At 36.5% G+C, this 19,099-nt stretch overlaps 1 protein-coding gene and 1 long non-coding RNA gene across 2 annotated transcripts; one reads left to right on the top strand and one right to left on the bottom strand.

Annotated features, from left to right (window-relative positions):
* Nucleotides 1–421: 421 nt before the first annotated feature.
* Nucleotides 422–4,006, bottom strand: LOC130238144 (uncharacterized). The gene is made up of 3 exons (XR_008838603.1): nucleotides 3,923–4,006; nucleotides 3,176–3,268; nucleotides 422–499 (listed from the first exon to the last, which is right to left on the bottom strand). It is a non-coding gene; the product is annotated as an uncharacterized LOC130238144 (long non-coding RNA).
* Nucleotides 4,007–16,802: 12,796 nt separating this feature from the next.
* Nucleotides 16,803–18,567, top strand: buc2l (bucky ball 2-like). Its single transcript, XM_056470048.1, has 3 exons — nucleotides 16,803–18,075; nucleotides 18,160–18,243; nucleotides 18,409–18,567. Exons 1-3 carry the CDS (start codon nucleotides 16,836–16,838, stop codon nucleotides 18,444–18,446), a joined length of 1,362 nt encoding a protein of 453 aa, XP_056326023.1. The 5' UTR covers nucleotides 16,803–16,835; the 3' UTR covers nucleotides 18,447–18,567.
* The last annotated feature ends 532 nt before the right edge of the window (nucleotides 18,568–19,099 follow it).

Genomic DNA, 19,099 nt, shown 5'->3' with positions numbered 1-19,099 from the left:
ATTAAAAGTTTTACATAGTATATATCCAGCTAAAGAGGTTTTAGAGAGATTTAATTTGGATATTGATTATTCCTGTGATTTTTGTTGCATGGAAAAGGAATCTATTGTCCACATGTTTAGTGATTGTATATACACAAGGATTTTCTTGGTGGATGTGGAAATTTTTTTTAGAAGGAAAACAAATATTGTATTCAAGTTACAAAAATTTGATATTTGCATTTATTATTTCAATACAAGCAAAAAAAATTACCTTTCTAGTACAACTTTTTATTATTATGGGAAAGTTTCTTATTCATTTCCTTCAAGAGACTAAGATTTTCAATTACTAAATGTATATATATTTACACTCTGGCATTTATTTTGTGTATAGTACTGTATAATTCTTTATTTGTTGTTAAAAAAAAAAAAAAAAACATCTTACCTGAGGCAGTGTGTGGTGAGCTTGAGTGCCCAGCAGGCGCACCGTTGTGATCGATGACTCTCGCTTGTTTATTAATGCCTGTGAGAGAGGTGACGTAATTTTGACAGTGACGCTGTTTGATTCGTACTTGTAATCAGGATTTTGTGTTTGTAAAGCACACCCATCATAAATTTATCAGTCATATACAAACAGACAAAGAAAATGTATCTGTGTCTGTTGTAATCGCAGATTTTGGTATTGTACCCTCGTAAAATTACGAGTACGTACCGTTTTCCTTTACGATTTTATAATTACAGATGCGTGAATTTTATTTACGCAGGAAATATTTATGACAGTATTTTATTCCATAACAGCAGAGCTTGGTCGCTTTTCGGGTCACACAGCCGGGGGAGCTAAGAAAGGTAGCAAATTACATCTGGCCCAGATATGGCCCACATCCCCCACTTTCTTCTAGCCCACATACCGCGCAGAATGATGGCGATGACTCAACCTGATTGTGGCTGACATATGAATCCAAAAGTCAGCCACACCTGACCCAGATCTGGGCCACATCTCAGAAAAAGCATGGTCCATATCTGGGCCAGATGTGGCCCATGCACTCTCAAATCTGGCCCAGATGCGACCCATACAATTCCTCAGATCTGGGCCAGATCTGGTTCAGTTGTGGCTGACTTTTGGGTTAGATGTGGCTCACATCTACAATTGGTAGCTATATAAATCACATTAAAAGGAATGCTTAATTTAAATAGCTTTGTTTAAAAAAAGGCTTTAAAGGAAGCATATAAATTGCTAAATACAAATATATAATTTATATAAATTATATAAATAGATGCATGCAAAAAAAAAACAGATTGATTAATGCAATACAAATAAATATATAAATTAGATAAATAGATGCATACAGAATTATCACAAATTAAATGCAAATAAATATATATAAAAGTTAAAATTAGGTAAGTGGATATATACAGAATAAGAAAAAATTACAAACACAAATGTATATAGAAATTAGATAAATAAATACAGAATAAACACAGAATTTCTTTTTTTTTTTTTAAATGCATATTAATTAAATTAACAAATATTTTATAACCATATAACCAGAACCAATAATTAAAAAGATATGTAGAGGGCAATCCAAAAACAAGGTCAGAAGCGAGGCAAGGGTCAAATAAACAAATTATAATTACAGAAACAAGATAAACAAGTATGAGTAGACAGAACAAGCACAGAAATCGCATACAAGCAGTCAGATGAACTGATATGAATTGTACCATTCATTTTACCTGCTTAAAAGAAAACGCTCTTTTGGAATGTATTAAACTAAACTCAAGTACATGCACAGAACAGCATTTATAGCAAATATACTAATGTAAATATTATCCTGTTTGCTTTTTAAGCATTGTTCTTAAACGCTTGTGATTGGTCATTGTGTTCACATAGTCAGTGTGGCTCTGGCGCAGTTCATTGACTGATGCCGTCCCAATTCTACCCCTTAGCCCTTCCCCTTCCCCCTACCCCTTGTTTTGCGAGTTCCCGCCAAGAGGTAGGGGTGTCCCAATTCTCTTTAGCTTGAAGGCGTAGGGCTAAGGGCAAGGTGTAGATACCCCTTTGAACCCCAAGCTTCTGTAGCCAAAACAAATTCCTTGTGTGTGTGAAGCACACTTGGCAATAAAACCGATTCTGATTCTGATTCTGATTCTGATTCTGAACGAAGATTTTTCAGGACCACACTCGAAACCAAGGGGTGAGAAAATTTCCCAGAATACACCAGCCACAGCTGCATACAGAAGTAAGGAGATCTACAAATCAGTATTTTTTGTCATTAATATGAATGTTTACAACAAACAAGCACATTTTAATATATTCATAACCGCGTTCATGTTTTATCATCATGCTTAAAAAAAAAAGTAAAAAAAAAAAGCACTAATTTTCGTGATCTATAATCCATAATCATAACTCCTGTATAGCAGTCCCACAATAATCTGACACTCGATGACACTCGAATACCCTGTCAGAGAAGTCTAGTGGCTGGGAATGGGCTTTTTACAGTGTCTGCTATAATGTTAATGATGTTTTTGGTGTGTTTACATTGATGAAAATGGACACGGTATTAAATGAGCAGTACAGGTACAATCATATTGCCACATTAGATCACTATGATAAAATAATATATGCCTTCAGTGATTTCCTGAAGATAAATACAAAAAAATAATGCAACTGGAATAACTACAGCAGTCGCGATTGTCTGATCTCATATGAAACATGAGATCGCAATGACATATGATGATGTGTGCAGGTGCTGTAGTGCTGTCCCAATTCTTAGGGGTAAATTTTGAAGCCCTTCCTCTTAACACTCGTTTTTAAGGGCCAAGGGGAAGGGGTAGGGGTACAAAAATAGAATTGGAATTGGGCCTATATTACGTCCACTGTATCTATTCACCTGAGGGAACGGAACCAACCCTGTGACGTCAGACACTACAATATTCCAAGATGGCGGCGCCCTTGCGCTAGAAGCTCTAGTAAATCATGCCCTTTTCATCAAAATTGTTACAATAATCGAGTTTAATATATTTTCATTAAAGCGGCAAGCAATTAACGAAAAAATGTAAACTTGATTGACTGCATCACTTCCACTTTAAGACACTGGCAAGAATTTCTGCTAGGCAATGTAGGAAGATCTGACAATTTTTCTCTGACACAAGTTTTCTCAATCGATTCATAGTCTGAAATCTTGGTAACTAGTGAAAGTACCTTTGAACAGACCGCAGATCTTGATGTGGTCTTTCTTGATTTGGTCTTCTCCACTTTCGATTCTTCTCTGGGTTCATCTTTACAAGGAACCTGCTGAATGGAAAAAAATCCTTAGTGATAAAACATGGACTATATCATGCTCTAAAATGTTTGAAATAAAAGCAGAGTAACAGGACAAGCTTGTGGTGGAGGTTTGCTCGAAAAACCTGTGAGAGAGGATGTTGTGTGTGAGACAGACTGAAACAGATTGTTGTATTAATGTGTGTTTGTGAGTGTATGAATGTGAGAATGCATTTACGAGAGTGTGTTAGTTTAAAGAATTTTTTGTGCAATGTGTATATGTGGAAATGCCTGTGAGAGTGCGTGGATGTGAGTGTGAGGATTTGTTTGTGGGCTGGGAGAGAGTGCGTTTTTGTGACTGTAAGGATTTGTGTGTGAGGGCGTGTGAGAATGTGAGGAAGCGTGTATAAGTGTGTGTGTATGCAAGTGTGAGGATGCATGTGTTTGAATGTAAGTGTGTGAATATTTTCTTGTTATGGTGTGTGTGAGAGTGTATGTCTGAGTAAATTTGTCAGGGCATCAGTGTGTGTTTGTGTGTGTGTGAATATGGGGATGCATGTGTGTGAAAATTTGTTTGTGATGGTATTTGAGAATGTGAGGATGTGTGTATGTGTATATGTGTGTGTGTGTGTGTGTGTGTGTGTGTGTGTGTGTGTATGTGAGGATGCATGTATGATGCAAACATACCACACAAATGATGCAGGGTCTACGTTGACGTCCACTTCAGAGGACAAGGTTTTCCCATCCCCTTTATGGAACATCTGGTCCAATATTTCACTGAAGTAGAGGAGTGTTTAAGAACAAGCTGAAGAAAAACTGTTTTTGCTATTTTAAATATTAGGGTCTAACAGAGTCATTTGGTTTAGTCAAGTTGTTTAAAATAATTTTCATTGATTAAATACTTGCCCATTTATAGATGTAAAGAATAAACAAAATAAATAATGTTTTAAAATTTGATTACATTTTATATTCAATCTGCAAATCAGTTGTTGTGAAATTTGAATGACCTCCATTCAGTATATGCATAAAATAAAATTAGAATAAGAATAAAACAATAGAACTCTACATCAAATAACATACTTCCTATCTAATTAAAGCAGGTGCTTTTACCTAAAGGAACTTTATTAGTATGGTTCCCTGCTTCCAGTTAGTTCAGCTGCAGATACCTCTATAATCTGTACTCTGGAAAAGTGTGCTTCATTTGGTTCTTGACTTAAGAGTAACTGGTGTCACATTCCAGGTCCATCACAATCTGAGGTAGAAAGACAATATGACAAAAGACAAGACAAATATGAATACACATCTCAGAATAAAACATTTAAAGATATAGTTTCCTATTCTGCCACCATTTACTCATCCTCTACTTGTTTCAAAGCAGTTTGAATCTGTTAAACACTAAATCAGATATTTTGAAGAATGTTAGAAACCTATAGCTATTGATAAACATAGGGTTTGTGTTCATTAATTTTCTTTTCAACTTTGTCCCTTTATTAATCTGGGGCCACCACAGCGGAATGAACCGCCAACTTATCCAGCATGTTTTACGCAGCAGATACCCTTCCAGCTGCAACCCATCACTGGGAAAAAACACATACACTCTCATTTACACACATACACTACAGACAATTTAGCTTACCCAATTCACCTATACCGCATGTCTTGTGGGGGAAACCAGAGCACCCGGAAAAAACCCAAGCCAACACGGGAAAAACATGCAAACTTCACACAGAAATGCCAACTGACCCAGCCGAGGCTCGAACCAGCAACCTTTTTGCTGGGAGGCAACAGCGCTATCCACTGTACCACTGCACCGCCTGAGTTTATGTTCAACAAAACAAAAAAATATTTTGAAACAAGTGAAGGATAAAAGATGCCATTATTTTTGGGTGAACTATCCCTTTAAAATTCAAGTGTCAAGCATTAGTCTTAAAAACTTATGTATCACTAGAGGAAAACTAAATCCAGCACCTCTTGTGAACAAGCAGAATCATTATGCCATTGTATTCAATGGTTCTCTTTGACATTTTTCACTCTGAAATTATAACTTAAACATGCGATCCAAGGTAAAAAAACAAATTTAATCTACTTTTGACATAAAATAACATATATTGAACCAAACTTGCCTTAAGTTAATAGACAACTAATACAACACTTTTTTACAACAAAATTAATTTGGTCAGTCAGTTTTATATTAAAGATGATATACTTTTCTTACAATGAATTCCTTTCTCATCACAGTGTTATTGTAGTCGTTATTGGTTCAATTCCTTCAGAGACCCATATGTTATTTAGTGGTATTAATCAAGACCACCGTCTTTTGATTTTACTAAATCTTATGTTGGCAAAACTTGTTTTACAGTAAACAACAAGAGTAATAATAGAGCTTTTCCAACTCTTTTCCAAAAAGAAATCTCTACTGTTCCTTATATACAATTTTATTGGATGTCTTTATTAAAGGGTGACTTGATTTGCTGAAAAAAAAGTGTGGCTGTTACCACAGAAATATCAGGTTAGAAACAAAATTTAAAAAATTAAAGAAATATCCTATAAACTTCTCCACAGATTTTATCCAGCAAAACATTATTTACAAAAATTAAAAGTGGAATTGATGTAAATTGTATTTTTGTAATGAATACGAGGAGAATACGAGGAGACGGTTTTACACTTATTTTGGCATTGTACATAGTCAAAAAGAAGAGCTGCAAACAATTATTAACAATTTTCAGTGTTCAAAACCTCTTTTATCATTGTGGGAAAATGTACTTTTTGGCTTTACTGTCTAATTTACTAATAAGCAACCAAATTTTAAGGTATTGATCACTGAACAATGCTTGTATATTACTAGCATCAGAGACTCTTTGAACAAGGAAGCCTACACACTTTAAAAAATTGTGAACTCTATAATGCATTTTTTTAATTATTCATTTTGTATATTTGTATTTTATTTATAATTACCCCCTGGCATGTTTATGTTTTGTGTTGTAAAATGTTATTTGCTGTTCTTTAAATAAATAATAAAAACTTAATAAAAAGCAGATGAACAAAATGAACTGGAACATGAACTAACTTTAACTTGAAGATTCAGAAACACACCCTATACGCTACAGACGAACTTTTTTGAAGATATTTGCTTTAAAATTTAGTAATTAGTGTAAAACTGAAGTGCTTTAATAGAATCGTATTCAAACACTGAACACAACAACAATCATCTTTATTTTTTCCGGCGAGTTGGAGCTAAATTATGTTTCCAGACTTGAGTAAACCTTCCGAGCATTAAGCAACCTGTCATTATGGGGCTCCTCTTTCGCATTGACCGATAGCAACTCGCCTGTATCTGACCCTGAATACAAAGGAAGGAGGGGGTTAGCACAGCTTACGGACAACTACTAACATAAAACTAATCCTGCTGGATGTTAAATAGTTATTTTTGCTAATGAATGGCTTGAGTTAGCAGATCTTATGCTGTTGGCTGCGCACCTTACTGTAACCTAACGTTGCAAACGCTTCGTGTAAGACACATTTTCTGCACAAATTCCTTTTAAATGCTGATTTATTTAGGTTACATCAGTTCATTAACCAAGCGAACAACCTGTTCTTGTCCAAATTAAGGCAAAGTTGACAGTGAAAATGTCATCCGATGTCCTGAGGCTGTCATGTTTCTGCGACTGTCAGCGAAACCGGAATAAAGGTGCGGTCACACTTGACTTTTCCTTCCATAGACTTCCATTCATACGCATGCGAATGCGTCAGACCGGTAACGCGGGGTCATGCGTCGAGTTTCGCAGGTTGCTGCGGTGCAAAGTTCAAGCTTGGTGAACTCTAACCTGCGAAATCGCATCACTTGACTGCGTGAGATGAATCGAGCATCAAAACAGGACCTCTCTAGACAGAAATTAAAAACATGGAGCAATCGCTCACTTTATTAATGTCTAATCATCTTGTTTAATCCCGCCCCTTTTCGCAGCGCCACACAACAGAATTTCGCACACACAAAGCCCGGTGTGACCGTAGCTTCAGCTGGGCATTGTTTCAGAGGGTGCTTCCGGTATTCAATTTCGCTGTGAAAAAGGTCTATTCGTACGAATTCGTACGATCTAATTAGTACAATTTAGTACGATTTGCTCATCCTCCAATGACGGTTGGGTTTAGGAGCGGGGTTAGGTGCCACGCCTCCTTTTTAAAATCGTACCATTTCCTACGACTGAACTCGTACGAATTCGTACGAATAAAGGTGCGGTCACACTTGACTTTTCCTTCCATAGACTTCCATTCATACGCACGCGAATGCGTCAGACCGGTAACGCGGGGTCATGCGTCGAGTTTCGCAGGTTGCTGCGGTGCAAAGTTCAAGCTTGGTGAACTCTAACCTGCGAAATCGCATCACTTGACTGCGTGAGATGAATCGAGCATCAAAACAGGACCTCTCTAGACAGAAATTAAAAACATGGAGCAATCGCTCACTTTATTAATGTCTAATCATCTTGTTTAATCCCGCCCCTTTTCGCAGCGCCACACGACAGAATTTCGCACACACAAAGCCCGGTGTGACCGTACCCACATAGCAAAATATGTCTGGCCCAGCTCTGGCCCACACAATCAGCTTTTACTTGGCCCACATGCCGCAGTGAATTACGGTACATGACTGGACCAAGTCTGGCTTCCGGGCAAGGGCCAAACACGGACCATATCTGGGCCAGGTCTTAGCCAAGTTTATAACCCATAACTGGGCCTGAACTGGGCCAGTTATGGCACATGAATGGTCATTGTCTGGAAGCCAGACTTGGTCCAGTCATGTACCGTAATTCACTGCGGCATGTGGGCCAAGCAAAAGGCTGATTGTGTGGGCCAGAGCTGGGCCAGAGAAATTTTGCCTAGTGGGCCATAACTGGCCCTCAACCGGACCAGATCAAGATAATATTTGGAACCAAAACTGAGCCATAATTAAACCATGTTAAGACCAGTCTTTAACCAGAGTGCCCAAAAGTGAGCCACACCTAAGCCTAATCCACATAAACTAAACCTGCAGCCAAACTAAACCCTTCCCAGATCAAATCACAACAATGACTGTTCTGAACAATATTTATTATTTCACATTTAGGAAAACATAAGAGAAATCAGCATACTGTAAATCTTTAACATCAGAACACACAGCATTTTGCACTCTTTTTAGTTGCAAATCCCATATAAGCAAGTTCTTTAACCAGTTTTCTCCTGACTCTCTTTTCGCTTCTGTCTCTCTTTCCTGCCACCATCCCTATCCGGGGCCAGATATAGCCATCTTTTGATGGTTGAGTCAATGTCTTTTTCTGAGGCTTCAGATGTCAGGCGGTTTCGTCTCACAGCCGCTGAAACAGATATGTAAATGTTTAAAATTAGCTTTTTTTAATCAACAGTTAATGTGGATATTGGATTTTAAAAAACAATTACATTAAAACAAAAAAAGGGTGGGGATTAGATTTCAATTTCTTGTCCAATTTCTGCATGCACATTTTTTTCACTCGCTACTCTGCCAGGAACTTCGCCGCTGGAGAACACCTTCAATAATAATCTAAACTTTTGTTTAGAGATGGACTGCAAATTGTGCTCAAAAGAGTGGCTACATGTGGTGAAGAACGATGGCAAAGCTAAGTGCAATTATTGTAATAAACTAGTAAGTTAGAAAGCAGAGTGTCGCGATCAACATGACAAAGTATCTGCAGTAGGCATGGGACGATAACTGTTTTTAAGTTATACAGTGGTTTGGAAAACTAAAGGTTTTAAAACTGCCAAAATTTTCTGCAATACCATTCCTAAGGTATGAATTGTTTTTGAAACTAATGAAGACGGCAGAAGTCAATGATTTATTTTAATTATTTAGCCTGACCTGTTTACTGCTCCAAAATTGTATAAATGTTTCTCAAGATATATTGTGTTCAAAGGGGTTAGTTTTGTTTTTTACCCAGACATTTAAAGAGATTATATTTTAGAGCAGTAATCACAATAATGTGATACAGTAAAATTTTTATTCAAGGTTATCATAACGCCAGAATCTTATACCGGCCCATGCCTAATCTGCGGTTGGTTACTTCACAAATATTGAATTAAAAAAAATGTTGTGTTGGTTCATTGTGCATCCCGCGGGTGCAACCAAGTTTTGCATTTAGTTGAACTTCTTGAGCGTGCTGAGCAGTTCGGTGTTAGTTTTATTTAAATATCTTGAGGTGGAACTAAACAGCGCATTTTCTCCGCCTTCTTCTATAAACACTTCTTGGTGTTTATAATGTAAAATCGCGATGATATTTAATTATTGATTGGTGGCCACAAATTTAGTTCTCATGAAAATAATACAATTAATCGTGCAGCCCTAAGTCAAACTGTTATTCTGTTTTTTTTTTTTTTTTTTATGTTACTGACAAGCACATTTTTTAAAAAACATTATTAGAAACATTAACTCTTGTATTTGTTGCTATTAGTTTTTCCTACTATGAAAGTCAAATACATGTTTTCTGCTTTTTTCAAAACATTTTATTTGGTGTTTAATAGAAAAAATAACAAAATCATAAAGATTTGGAACCATTTGAGGAGAGTAATTGTACACTAATTTTGTGTGAACTATCCCTTTAAATCTATTTCTCTAACCTGTTCACTCTTTTTACTTAACGTTAATAGTTCAGGCATGAAACAAACTTATCTAAAATTGCCTAATTATTCACATGCACATAAAAGTAGAGTGCTTTTTTATCCACGTAAGCACATAATGTATACAGCATACTCAAATTTGATATATCTTAGCTTTAATTAAGCATATTTCCTCATAATTTAGGCTTTGTTTTTGTTCATAATACAAATATAATACATGAAAGATCTCTTTCCAATGCATGCATGCATGCGTGCGTGCGTGCTGGAGAGGGGTGTGATTTTAGAATACATTTTGAATCATTCCAAGTGATCATTCTATCTTTGCTTGAAATGCCCTTCATCTCTCGCTTTATTACGTAAACAGCAACTTTGCAAGGGCTATGGGTTAACATCACAGCACGAAAATGGTCCATCTTTTAATGAGATAATCTCAGTAACGTTCGATAAGGATAAACAAAACGAATAAATATCCTTAAATTGTGTGATGCCGTCTTCTGTTAATTTACATATTATTTTGGAGTTTATTTATCATGATGTGCCACTTAACATGAGATAAATTAACTTTAGCTAACGTTAAAGAATATTTATCGAGCTTATGGGTATACACTGACAACCACACCGATGACATTTCAATTTCCTACGATGAAATTGATAACTGATCTGAAACAATATATTAGAAATCCAATTATTACTTACCAAAATGCCTTTGCTCCAGTTAACGTTAGTTCCACGACCGTTGGTGAAGTGCGTACAAGTGGCCGCCCGCCGCCGCCGTCCTCTTTAATAGATCCAAGAGTATTTTTCAAATTAGAAGTTTTGTTTCGTTATTTTTTAATCGTGGTTAAAATTAACCAAGCTAGCTAAATCAGCAGACTGACGTTACACACCGTTCACCGAAAGAAAATATATTTGAAAATTGAACAGAAAACCGAGAGTCACTACCAATGGTCACGACTGCAATATCCTATTGATAAACCCATAAAGCATTGCGCATTAGGCGCGCTACGGGCGCGCTTTTTCTCAAAGCAACCTGATTGGTAGATTTGGATTTTTGAATTTTTTCTGGTGTTTGTGCATGAGACAAGCAGCACAAAAACAATTGACTTAACATTTTAACACTCCCGTCTGTATATTCTGGTATGTCATCATTGGTTAATAATAATATAATTAGCAAAATAATAATTTGAATAATAAAAAATATGTAATGTAGGGTAAATTTAGTTGCAACATACAAGAGAGAATAGATTAATTCAAATAATTCAATCTTGATTGTTTCCTAGATTAAAATGAAGGCATTAGAAGATGCAAGCGGAAGATGGAATGACTGTGTATTGAAACATTTTTTTACTCGAAAAAATATTTTTATGTATTTAAATGTGGTTCCAGAAAGGCCAAACTTATGTGGGCCACAGATCAGTTTTGAACATCTGGGCCAAATACTACATTTGACATCTGGCCCATGTCTTGTCTGCCGCCTTCAAGACGGTGCCACCTCTGCCAAACCTGGGCCATGTTTGGCCCACATGCTGTATGCCAGTGCCGGATGAATGCCTGATGTGCCAGATTTGTGCCAAATCTGGGCCAGAATTCTTTGCTACCTGGGTAGCTTCAAGCCACTAAACTGTCAAAACGTAAAATACTTACGTTTTCTCGTGAGATCAAGCTGGTTATTCACATTCTACTGCTATGTTCTCTGCCATTTTTTATTCATGTATTTTATTCATGAACATAAAACATTTATGTCTATTTAATTTTCAAATTAAATAAAAAAGAACAACAATGTTGACAAAATCAGACAAAATCAAAAACAAAATCATTATACAAATGTAGCATTGCAAAAATAACACCAAGAATGCATTTTAATTCAGTATTATTAAATTATGAATTAATTTGTAAAATTATTAATTAGAAGGTAGTACTAATATCAAATTAAATCCACCCAGTAGGTGGTGGTAGGTCTTAATTCATTCAAATGGAGAAACTGAACAAAACATTAATGGATCAAAACATAATAAATGATGAAACTCATTGCATTCATAGACATTTATAGATTTACCAGATAATATGAAAAAAAAATAACAACGAAGATTTTTACTCATGCTGGAACATTTACATATAACAGATAATATAATTTTATATTCATAGCAGCATTAAAGTAAAAATAAATGCATTATTGAGGAAATAAACTGAATTATTAAGTGATAAGCTTGCAAATATACTTGATAAGAATACATTCATTCATTAATTTTTTTTTCGGTTTAGCCCCTTTATTAATCTGGGGTCGCCGCAGCGGAATGAACCGCCAACTTATCCACCAAATGTTTTACGCAGCTGATGACCTTTCAGCTGCAACCCATCTCTGGGAAACATCCATACACACTCTTCACTACGGACAATTTAGCCTACCCAATTCACCTGTACCGCATGTCTTTGGACTGTGGGGTAAACCAGAGCACGCGGAGGAAACCCACATGAACGCAGGAAGAACATGCAAACTCCACACAGAAATGCCAACTGACCCAGCTGAGGCTCGAACCAGTGACCTTCTTGCTGTGAGGCGACAGCACTACCTACTGCGTTGCTGATAAGCAATAGCTTATTCCTATTCTTGATAACTTAAAGAATCATTTTCAAACTCAGAACGTGCAATGTTAATATTTTCAGAGAAGTCTCCCATTCATTCACAGTTAAACCGGAACTAAAAACACACAACTCACTAAAAAGGCAACAACTCGCACTACACCCGGTGTGTCACACACGGGCCACATCTGGCCCACATACGGCAGGCCACAACTCACAATAATATTGGCATGCTGTGTGTGCCTTAGTTGGCCCAGATGTGGCCCAGAACTGTATGCTATCTGGAAAGTAAGCATAGGCTATTCAGGGTTGCGTTTCCCAAACAACGACGTAACTCACGGCTGAACTATCATAGTGTGATGCATCATTTGGGGAAAGAACTATGTAGTGACGAGTGTTTCCCAAAACGCATAGTTTTTCTGTCGCAGATCCATCGCTTGAACTATGTTAGTTATTACGTAAAACGCCCATAATAATGCTCTAAACGGGGAGGAGGAACTACTTCTTTAGAGAAGTACCCCATCATTTCTTTGTGCAAATTATATTGTTTTACAAAAACACACATTTAATCCAATATTAGATTTGCTAAAAACATGCACTCGCTTTCCATATTAACTGAAATATGTGTAAATGCCACATACAGAGCCTATGTCTTATTTACAAATATTATTGAGAATATGACATATCCTATTCTAAAACAGATGACTTGCAAAAGCTAACACGTATTCTAATATCGTATATAAATCATATTAATAAATAAATAATGAGGCAATTTATTATAAAATGATTTTTTATTATATATTAGGAAATGAAAAATAATCATAATTTAATAATAATATTAATAATACTAATGATGATCATGGTGAGGATGATGATGATAATTATTTTTATTATGTATTAGAAATTAAAAAAATCATAATTTAATAATAATAATAATGATGATTATTATTAATATTATTATTATTAAGTAGGGTATTGTTTTTTTATTTTTTTAGAAAAGTCCACTTTTACAATTTGACACTTGTAAACCACAGCAGAAAGTTCTAACCAGCAGGCCCATGTCACATACAGTACAGATACTTAATAAATAACCTACTATAAATTAAAATAATTAACGTATGCTTTTTGTTTTCACAAGCTTTGGAGACGTAACATAAATTTTAAATAAATAATAGGTCACCTATAGCATTCGCTTGAGGCTGTGTTCAAAATGACATTAATGTTTTCTAAGTGCACTGCCAAGGGAGCACAATTGTAAACATCAAGATCGCTAAAACTGAACTTACACCTAAGGGAGATGACCTTAATGCTTTTTTTATTTTTAATAATTCCAACTTTGAATGTTAGAATGTTCTAAATGAATAGGGCATAGGGGGGATAACTGGGAATAGAACACAACCAGGAACTATGTTTCTAAGGACAGCTCCAGACTCGTGGTTGCGAGTGCTCAAGTTTGCGACGCAGTTTGCGAATGTTCGTTGGAGCGACGGATTTGGGAAACGGCAAGTCAACAAACTATGCCTGTAACGACGGAACTTGGGACCGTATGATCGGGCGGGACTGTATGATCAGGTGCTGCCTTTACGCTGATTAACACTAATTGAATGCCATTCAATTAATTAGTCTAGTTGGACATGGTTTTCCTAGCGCTCACAATAAACTCCAGATTTATACTTTAGGAATGCTGTGAATTAGTTTTTATTTGAGGTTTTGTTGGTTTGTGAATTTTGTTGATAAATTCAAGGTAAGCACTAACCTTTAAAATACTAAAATATTAAATAAATATTTAATTTGTTTACACTAAACATTAGGTCAGGTCAAGACAATTTGCAAAGTGTGGAAATAATTAGGCTACTTAGTACTGTATAGTAAGAATGATCAAGTAAAATCGTTCCTAAACAAAACTGAAAAAAAAGGTGTTTGTTCGTTTTTTCATTGCTTTGCAACAATTCTGATTAAATGACTAAAACCCTTACTTGTTATGTTCTGCTCTAGGTATGGCCGCTATATCTACTCATGAGCCCATTGGTGGTATGTCAGGCGTTCTTAATGAACCACTGCATGCACAGGCCCCTCTATGCACTGGTCCTCTGCCCTCCAGAATATTACACCCAGATGAGCAGCTTCAGCTAAACCAGCACTTTTATGTTCCCACTGTTCAGCCGATCATACCCTATCAGTTCCCTACATCATCTCTATGTGTGCCATACAGTGGATTTCATGGCTTAGGTATTTGCTTGGCTTGTGCTTTTATTTTTTATTTTATTTTTTTTTCTTTCTTTTGTCATTTTATTAAATAGGTTTTCTGTAATTCTTCTACAATATTTCCACAAGTACATGTATAACATGATGGGCTATATTTAGTGATCAATTCTATTTTTGGCCTTTAGGTGTCAATGGTTTGCCTCATTTATTTTGAGGAGTAACCTAATTTTAAATGCTTTAAAGGCCACATGAACCGGAAGCTACAACCACTTTATTTTTTCATATTGTGACTTCGTACTTAGGGAAACAGAATATTGAATGAGAAAACAGTTTGCGTGGTTTGCTTTTTCTACTGCGAACTGAATGGATGCAGTAAAGTAGGCATTTCGTTCAGAAAGATTGGAAAAGTTAGTACAACCTAAGTCACCTCCTCTTCACCATTTCTGTTTGTTGTCAAAACTGACAGTTAGAGGGTTGTGGTTAAGCCTAAAAGACATGTAATCTGCCAATTTAACTGGAAAAAACAGGAAGTGCATTTTCAGATGTCAATTAAAAATTACAAGGGAAAAAATCTTTTCTTAATGACATGCACTGATGAATTGTTCACTACAAATCTAGCAATGGGAACTAACAATCATTGTTTTCATTTGTAAGCATTAAGTTTGTCAGTGTAATAATGATTTGGAAGAACTCTGTGGTTGTATTGCGTATTTACATATTGTAAATTATCTGCCTTGCATTTCTTGTTTTAAAGAGAGCCTTTCTAATAATGAGCATTTATATTTATTTCCCCACCCCCATATGACTATGCACTATTATTTGAGGACAAATTTCTTTTGTAATCTTTCACAAATCTGGCCATAGAGAGACTCTGCATGGATTAGCTCAAACCTGAAACACATTAACCTGCTTGTAGTGCCATTTTATTACCAAGGCTTTAGCTAAACTCTACAGGGCCATGCCACAATTACTACCCACCCTCCCAGGATCCAGTTATTCCATGAGCTAATGTAATGGTACCATTAAAAAAAGTTATGGTCAACTGTGTTTATTAAATCCAACATGTGACAACTAATTTCTTTCTTTTTTTCCCCAAGGGTTTAGTGTGATGCCATTACAACTTCCATCATGTTTTGAAGTTCCTGGATTCATAACTCCTCAACTGCAAATGTTGGACTACAGACGTATAACTCCCCATGTGGCTCCAGCTACTGTCCACCGGACTCGCCACTCCAATTTCCAAAACACTGTGCCCTTTGGTCGTGTGATGGTCAACTCAGAGGTGCAAACTGAACCTCTTTGTCATAGCATAGGCTCACATGGACCTGCAATGAGATCTGACACTTGTTCTGAGTCGGGTCGTGGTACTGGCTGTGATAGTCCAGTGTCAATAACACCTAGGTCCACTGAGAACAAATCAATAGCTTGCCCTGAAGGCATGTCTGTGCTGACTCAAAATTGCAACACCAGTGCTACTGAGACCACAGATTTGACTGCTGTACCCAAAAGAGAGCAGGTGCAGATCAAATGTGGTGTAATGACATCTAAGCATGAGAGCATTCAGAACAAAAACAACGTCAAGATGGCAAGTTCTAACAAAAATGACATTATGCAGTGCAGTTTGGAATCTGTGCAATCTTCAGATGATGTTGTGGTGTGCTCTTACCGATCATTAGCATTTAGGGAGGATAAACAGAGGGTTGAAGCTGGGATGTTAAGATATTCCAGAAAGCATCATCTAACATCTTGTACAGAACTTAATGTTTTGAGAACACCGTCTTGTACCTTTAAAAAAAATTCTAAACCAAGCAAATCGGTCAATGCACCATGTGTTAAAGTAAAGAAAAACTCAGAGACACAGTTTCAGACAAGGGGCAAGGACGATGGTAATTCTCATAATAATTTTAAGATTCTTCGACTGCCATTTGATGTGCAGAACCATAAACTGCCTTGTCAGCTTGATGCTTCTATCTGGTCAGTAGAGTCTCTGTTACCATATGTGCCGTCCAGTGAGTGGCTGGCAGAAAATGGTCTTCTAACCCCTCAGAAAACCTTAAGCTCACTGACTGAACCCAGTAATTTTATATCAAAGCCATACTGTGTTTCTGTAGGGAAAATTCTACAAAGTGGTCCATCAGCAAACTATTGTGTTCCTCCGCATCAGTTAGAGGCTTCGATCTGGTCCGTAGATTCTTTGATGCCATATGTGCCTTCAAATGAGTGGATGGTTGAGAATGGGTTTTCAACGCCTCAAAAAGGTGTGAGCCCACAAATTAAATCCAGTGACAGTCATTCTTCTCTTGATGGCATTCCTTTAAGGAAGAATCTGCAAGCATGTGGATCAACCAAATATCATGGTGTTTCCCATCCGTCAGAGGCTTCAATCTGGTCTGTAGATTCTTTGATGCCATATGTGCCTTCCAATGAGTTGGTTGATAATGGGTTTTCAATGCCTCAAAAAGCCGTTAGCCCACAAATAAAATCCAATGATGGTGATCCTTCCACTGATGGCATTCCTTTAAGGAAAAATCTGCAAGCATGTGGATCAACTAAATATCATGGTGTTTCCCATCAGTTAGAGGCCTCTATCTGGTCCGTAGAATCTTTGATGCCGTATGTACCTTCCAATGGGTGTATGGTTGATAATGGATATTTAACTTCTCATCAAGCTCTGAGCCCACAGATTAAATCCAGTAATGTTATATCAGAGTTGAATCAGACTTCCGGTGATCATTTTCAAGTAGGGGAGAGGCTACAAACTTGTGCTACAACTAAACGTAAGGGGTCCATTAAGTCACTAGAGACATGCTCCCCTTACCGTCCCTCATCAAGCTGGCTGGCTGATTTTGGTAATGTATACTACTACAGTAAGTTATCCACTGTTCAGCAACAGTCTGAGATTCTGGAGAGATGGCAGCCAAATGTGTCCATTGCCACTCATCTTGAATCATCTTTGGTTAATGTGAAAAAGACCAGAAACCAAACACCAGCAACTGGTATCTCAAACCAGAAGGACTGCTTATCTTATAAATGCAAGTGCAAAGGCAAAATAAGTCCAAGGCTTTCTTGTGTCACACTTGAAAGTAAATTACCTTTGTGCCCATCATGTCGATATGACACAAAAGGAAAAGATCAAAAAAAGCATTCAGATTGTCTTGGCTGCAAAAGAGAAGATAAGGTTGAAGTTAAGACCTTTGACAAAATCTATAATGAGGGTATCTTTGACGCCAAAGAGATGGCATTGGGAAATCTTTTGCCAGAATGCTGTGCTGCCGCTCAGGTGGAATTGAGGCAACAGACTGGACTGTGTGATTGCCTCTGCCTTCATGCCAGCCCATCTCAAGATAATTCTAAAGACCTTGGATGGAGACTTTGGGAAAAGAATGAGGAAGATTTAATGAACCAGAATAAAAGTCAGATATGGAGTCTACAAAAAGGTATGGTTTCCAAGATACTTGCCAAATTCTTTACACTTGTGTGTATGCCTGCATGATCTAATGTCCCATTTTGTCATCTTTTAGCAGAAAATGCAGTAAAAGGATCTATGCAGGCGACTAATTCTGTAAGAAGAATTGAGAAAAAAGAAAGGAAAGCATGCTTGCAAGGTAAAAAGGTTAATTCGACCTAAATACTTTAAAGCTTGATTTGTTACTTTTTGAAATCGTGTTTTCATTTAATATTCTCCAGTAAATCATATTTACTTATTTTATGAATGCACATTTTAAGTCAAACTTGTATAACTTTTTTTTTCTCTTGTTTTTTTCCTTCAGAAATCGCACTAGAGGGAAAACATGTCACTGGCTGCTAACAGGCAGTGTGCGCACACCATGGATGGTGTAAAGTGACTTTAAAAATCACAAACTCACCCTTTTATCATTTGAATACTACAGTGCACATGTATATTTATGCTGTGAATTAATAAAGTGTTTACCACCAACATGCTGCATATTGCCTGTCTAAAAAAAATTTAATAAATATAAAACGCATGAAATGTTAAACAAAAACATGTTTCTTTTTTTTAAGTGCATCTAGGTAATATCATTTTGTGTTTTCCAATATTATTTTCCAAACTGTTATTTGTAACTGGTTGTACAACATAATGTATGATCCCTATGGTATGTTTTGTGGCAGTACTGAAAGAACATACTTAAGTAAAAGTACCATTATTTGTTTAATGTAATGCACGTAGATTAAAAGTATCTGTTGTAAATATTATTCAAAGTGTGAGTAAAAAGTAGCTCTTTCAAAAGTACTTATGTATTGTTGGAGCCATTTATGGGTTGCAATTTTCTTTCACGCCACTAGAGGCTGTAAATGGTATTTATGCTCTCCTCACGTGAAGCTGAGGGGTGAAGAAGAAGGTCAAACAAACTTTTTGATCGTCATGGCTGTGAGAACGAGTTTATATTTGTTTTGATGTTTACTTTGATGTTTTAATTTTGACAAAACGGACAATAAATG

The sequence above is a fragment of the Danio aesculapii genome, chromosome 12 (genome assembly GCF_903798145.1).
Source record: "Danio aesculapii chromosome 12, fDanAes4.1, whole genome shotgun sequence".
Taxonomy (NCBI): domain Eukaryota; kingdom Metazoa; phylum Chordata; class Actinopteri; order Cypriniformes; family Danionidae; genus Danio; species Danio aesculapii.
The sequence above is the reverse complement of the archived record's forward strand: the minus strand, read 5'-3'. Positions and strand labels throughout refer to the sequence as shown.

Bases quoted from the DNA above. Each gene is read 5' to 3' on its own strand.
- buc2l (XM_056470048.1), top strand. From the start codon at position 16,836: ATGCCATATGTGCCTTCAAATGAGTGGATGGTTGAGAATGGGTTTTCA. The intron at 18,076-18,159 runs GTATGGTTTCCA...GTCATCTTTTAG, and splicing joins GATATGGAGTCTACAAAAAG to CAGAAAATGCAGTAAAAGGA. The intron at 18,244-18,408 runs GTAAAAAGGTTA...TTTTTCCTTCAG, and splicing joins AAGGAAAGCATGCTTGCAAG to AAATCGCACTAGAGGGAAAA.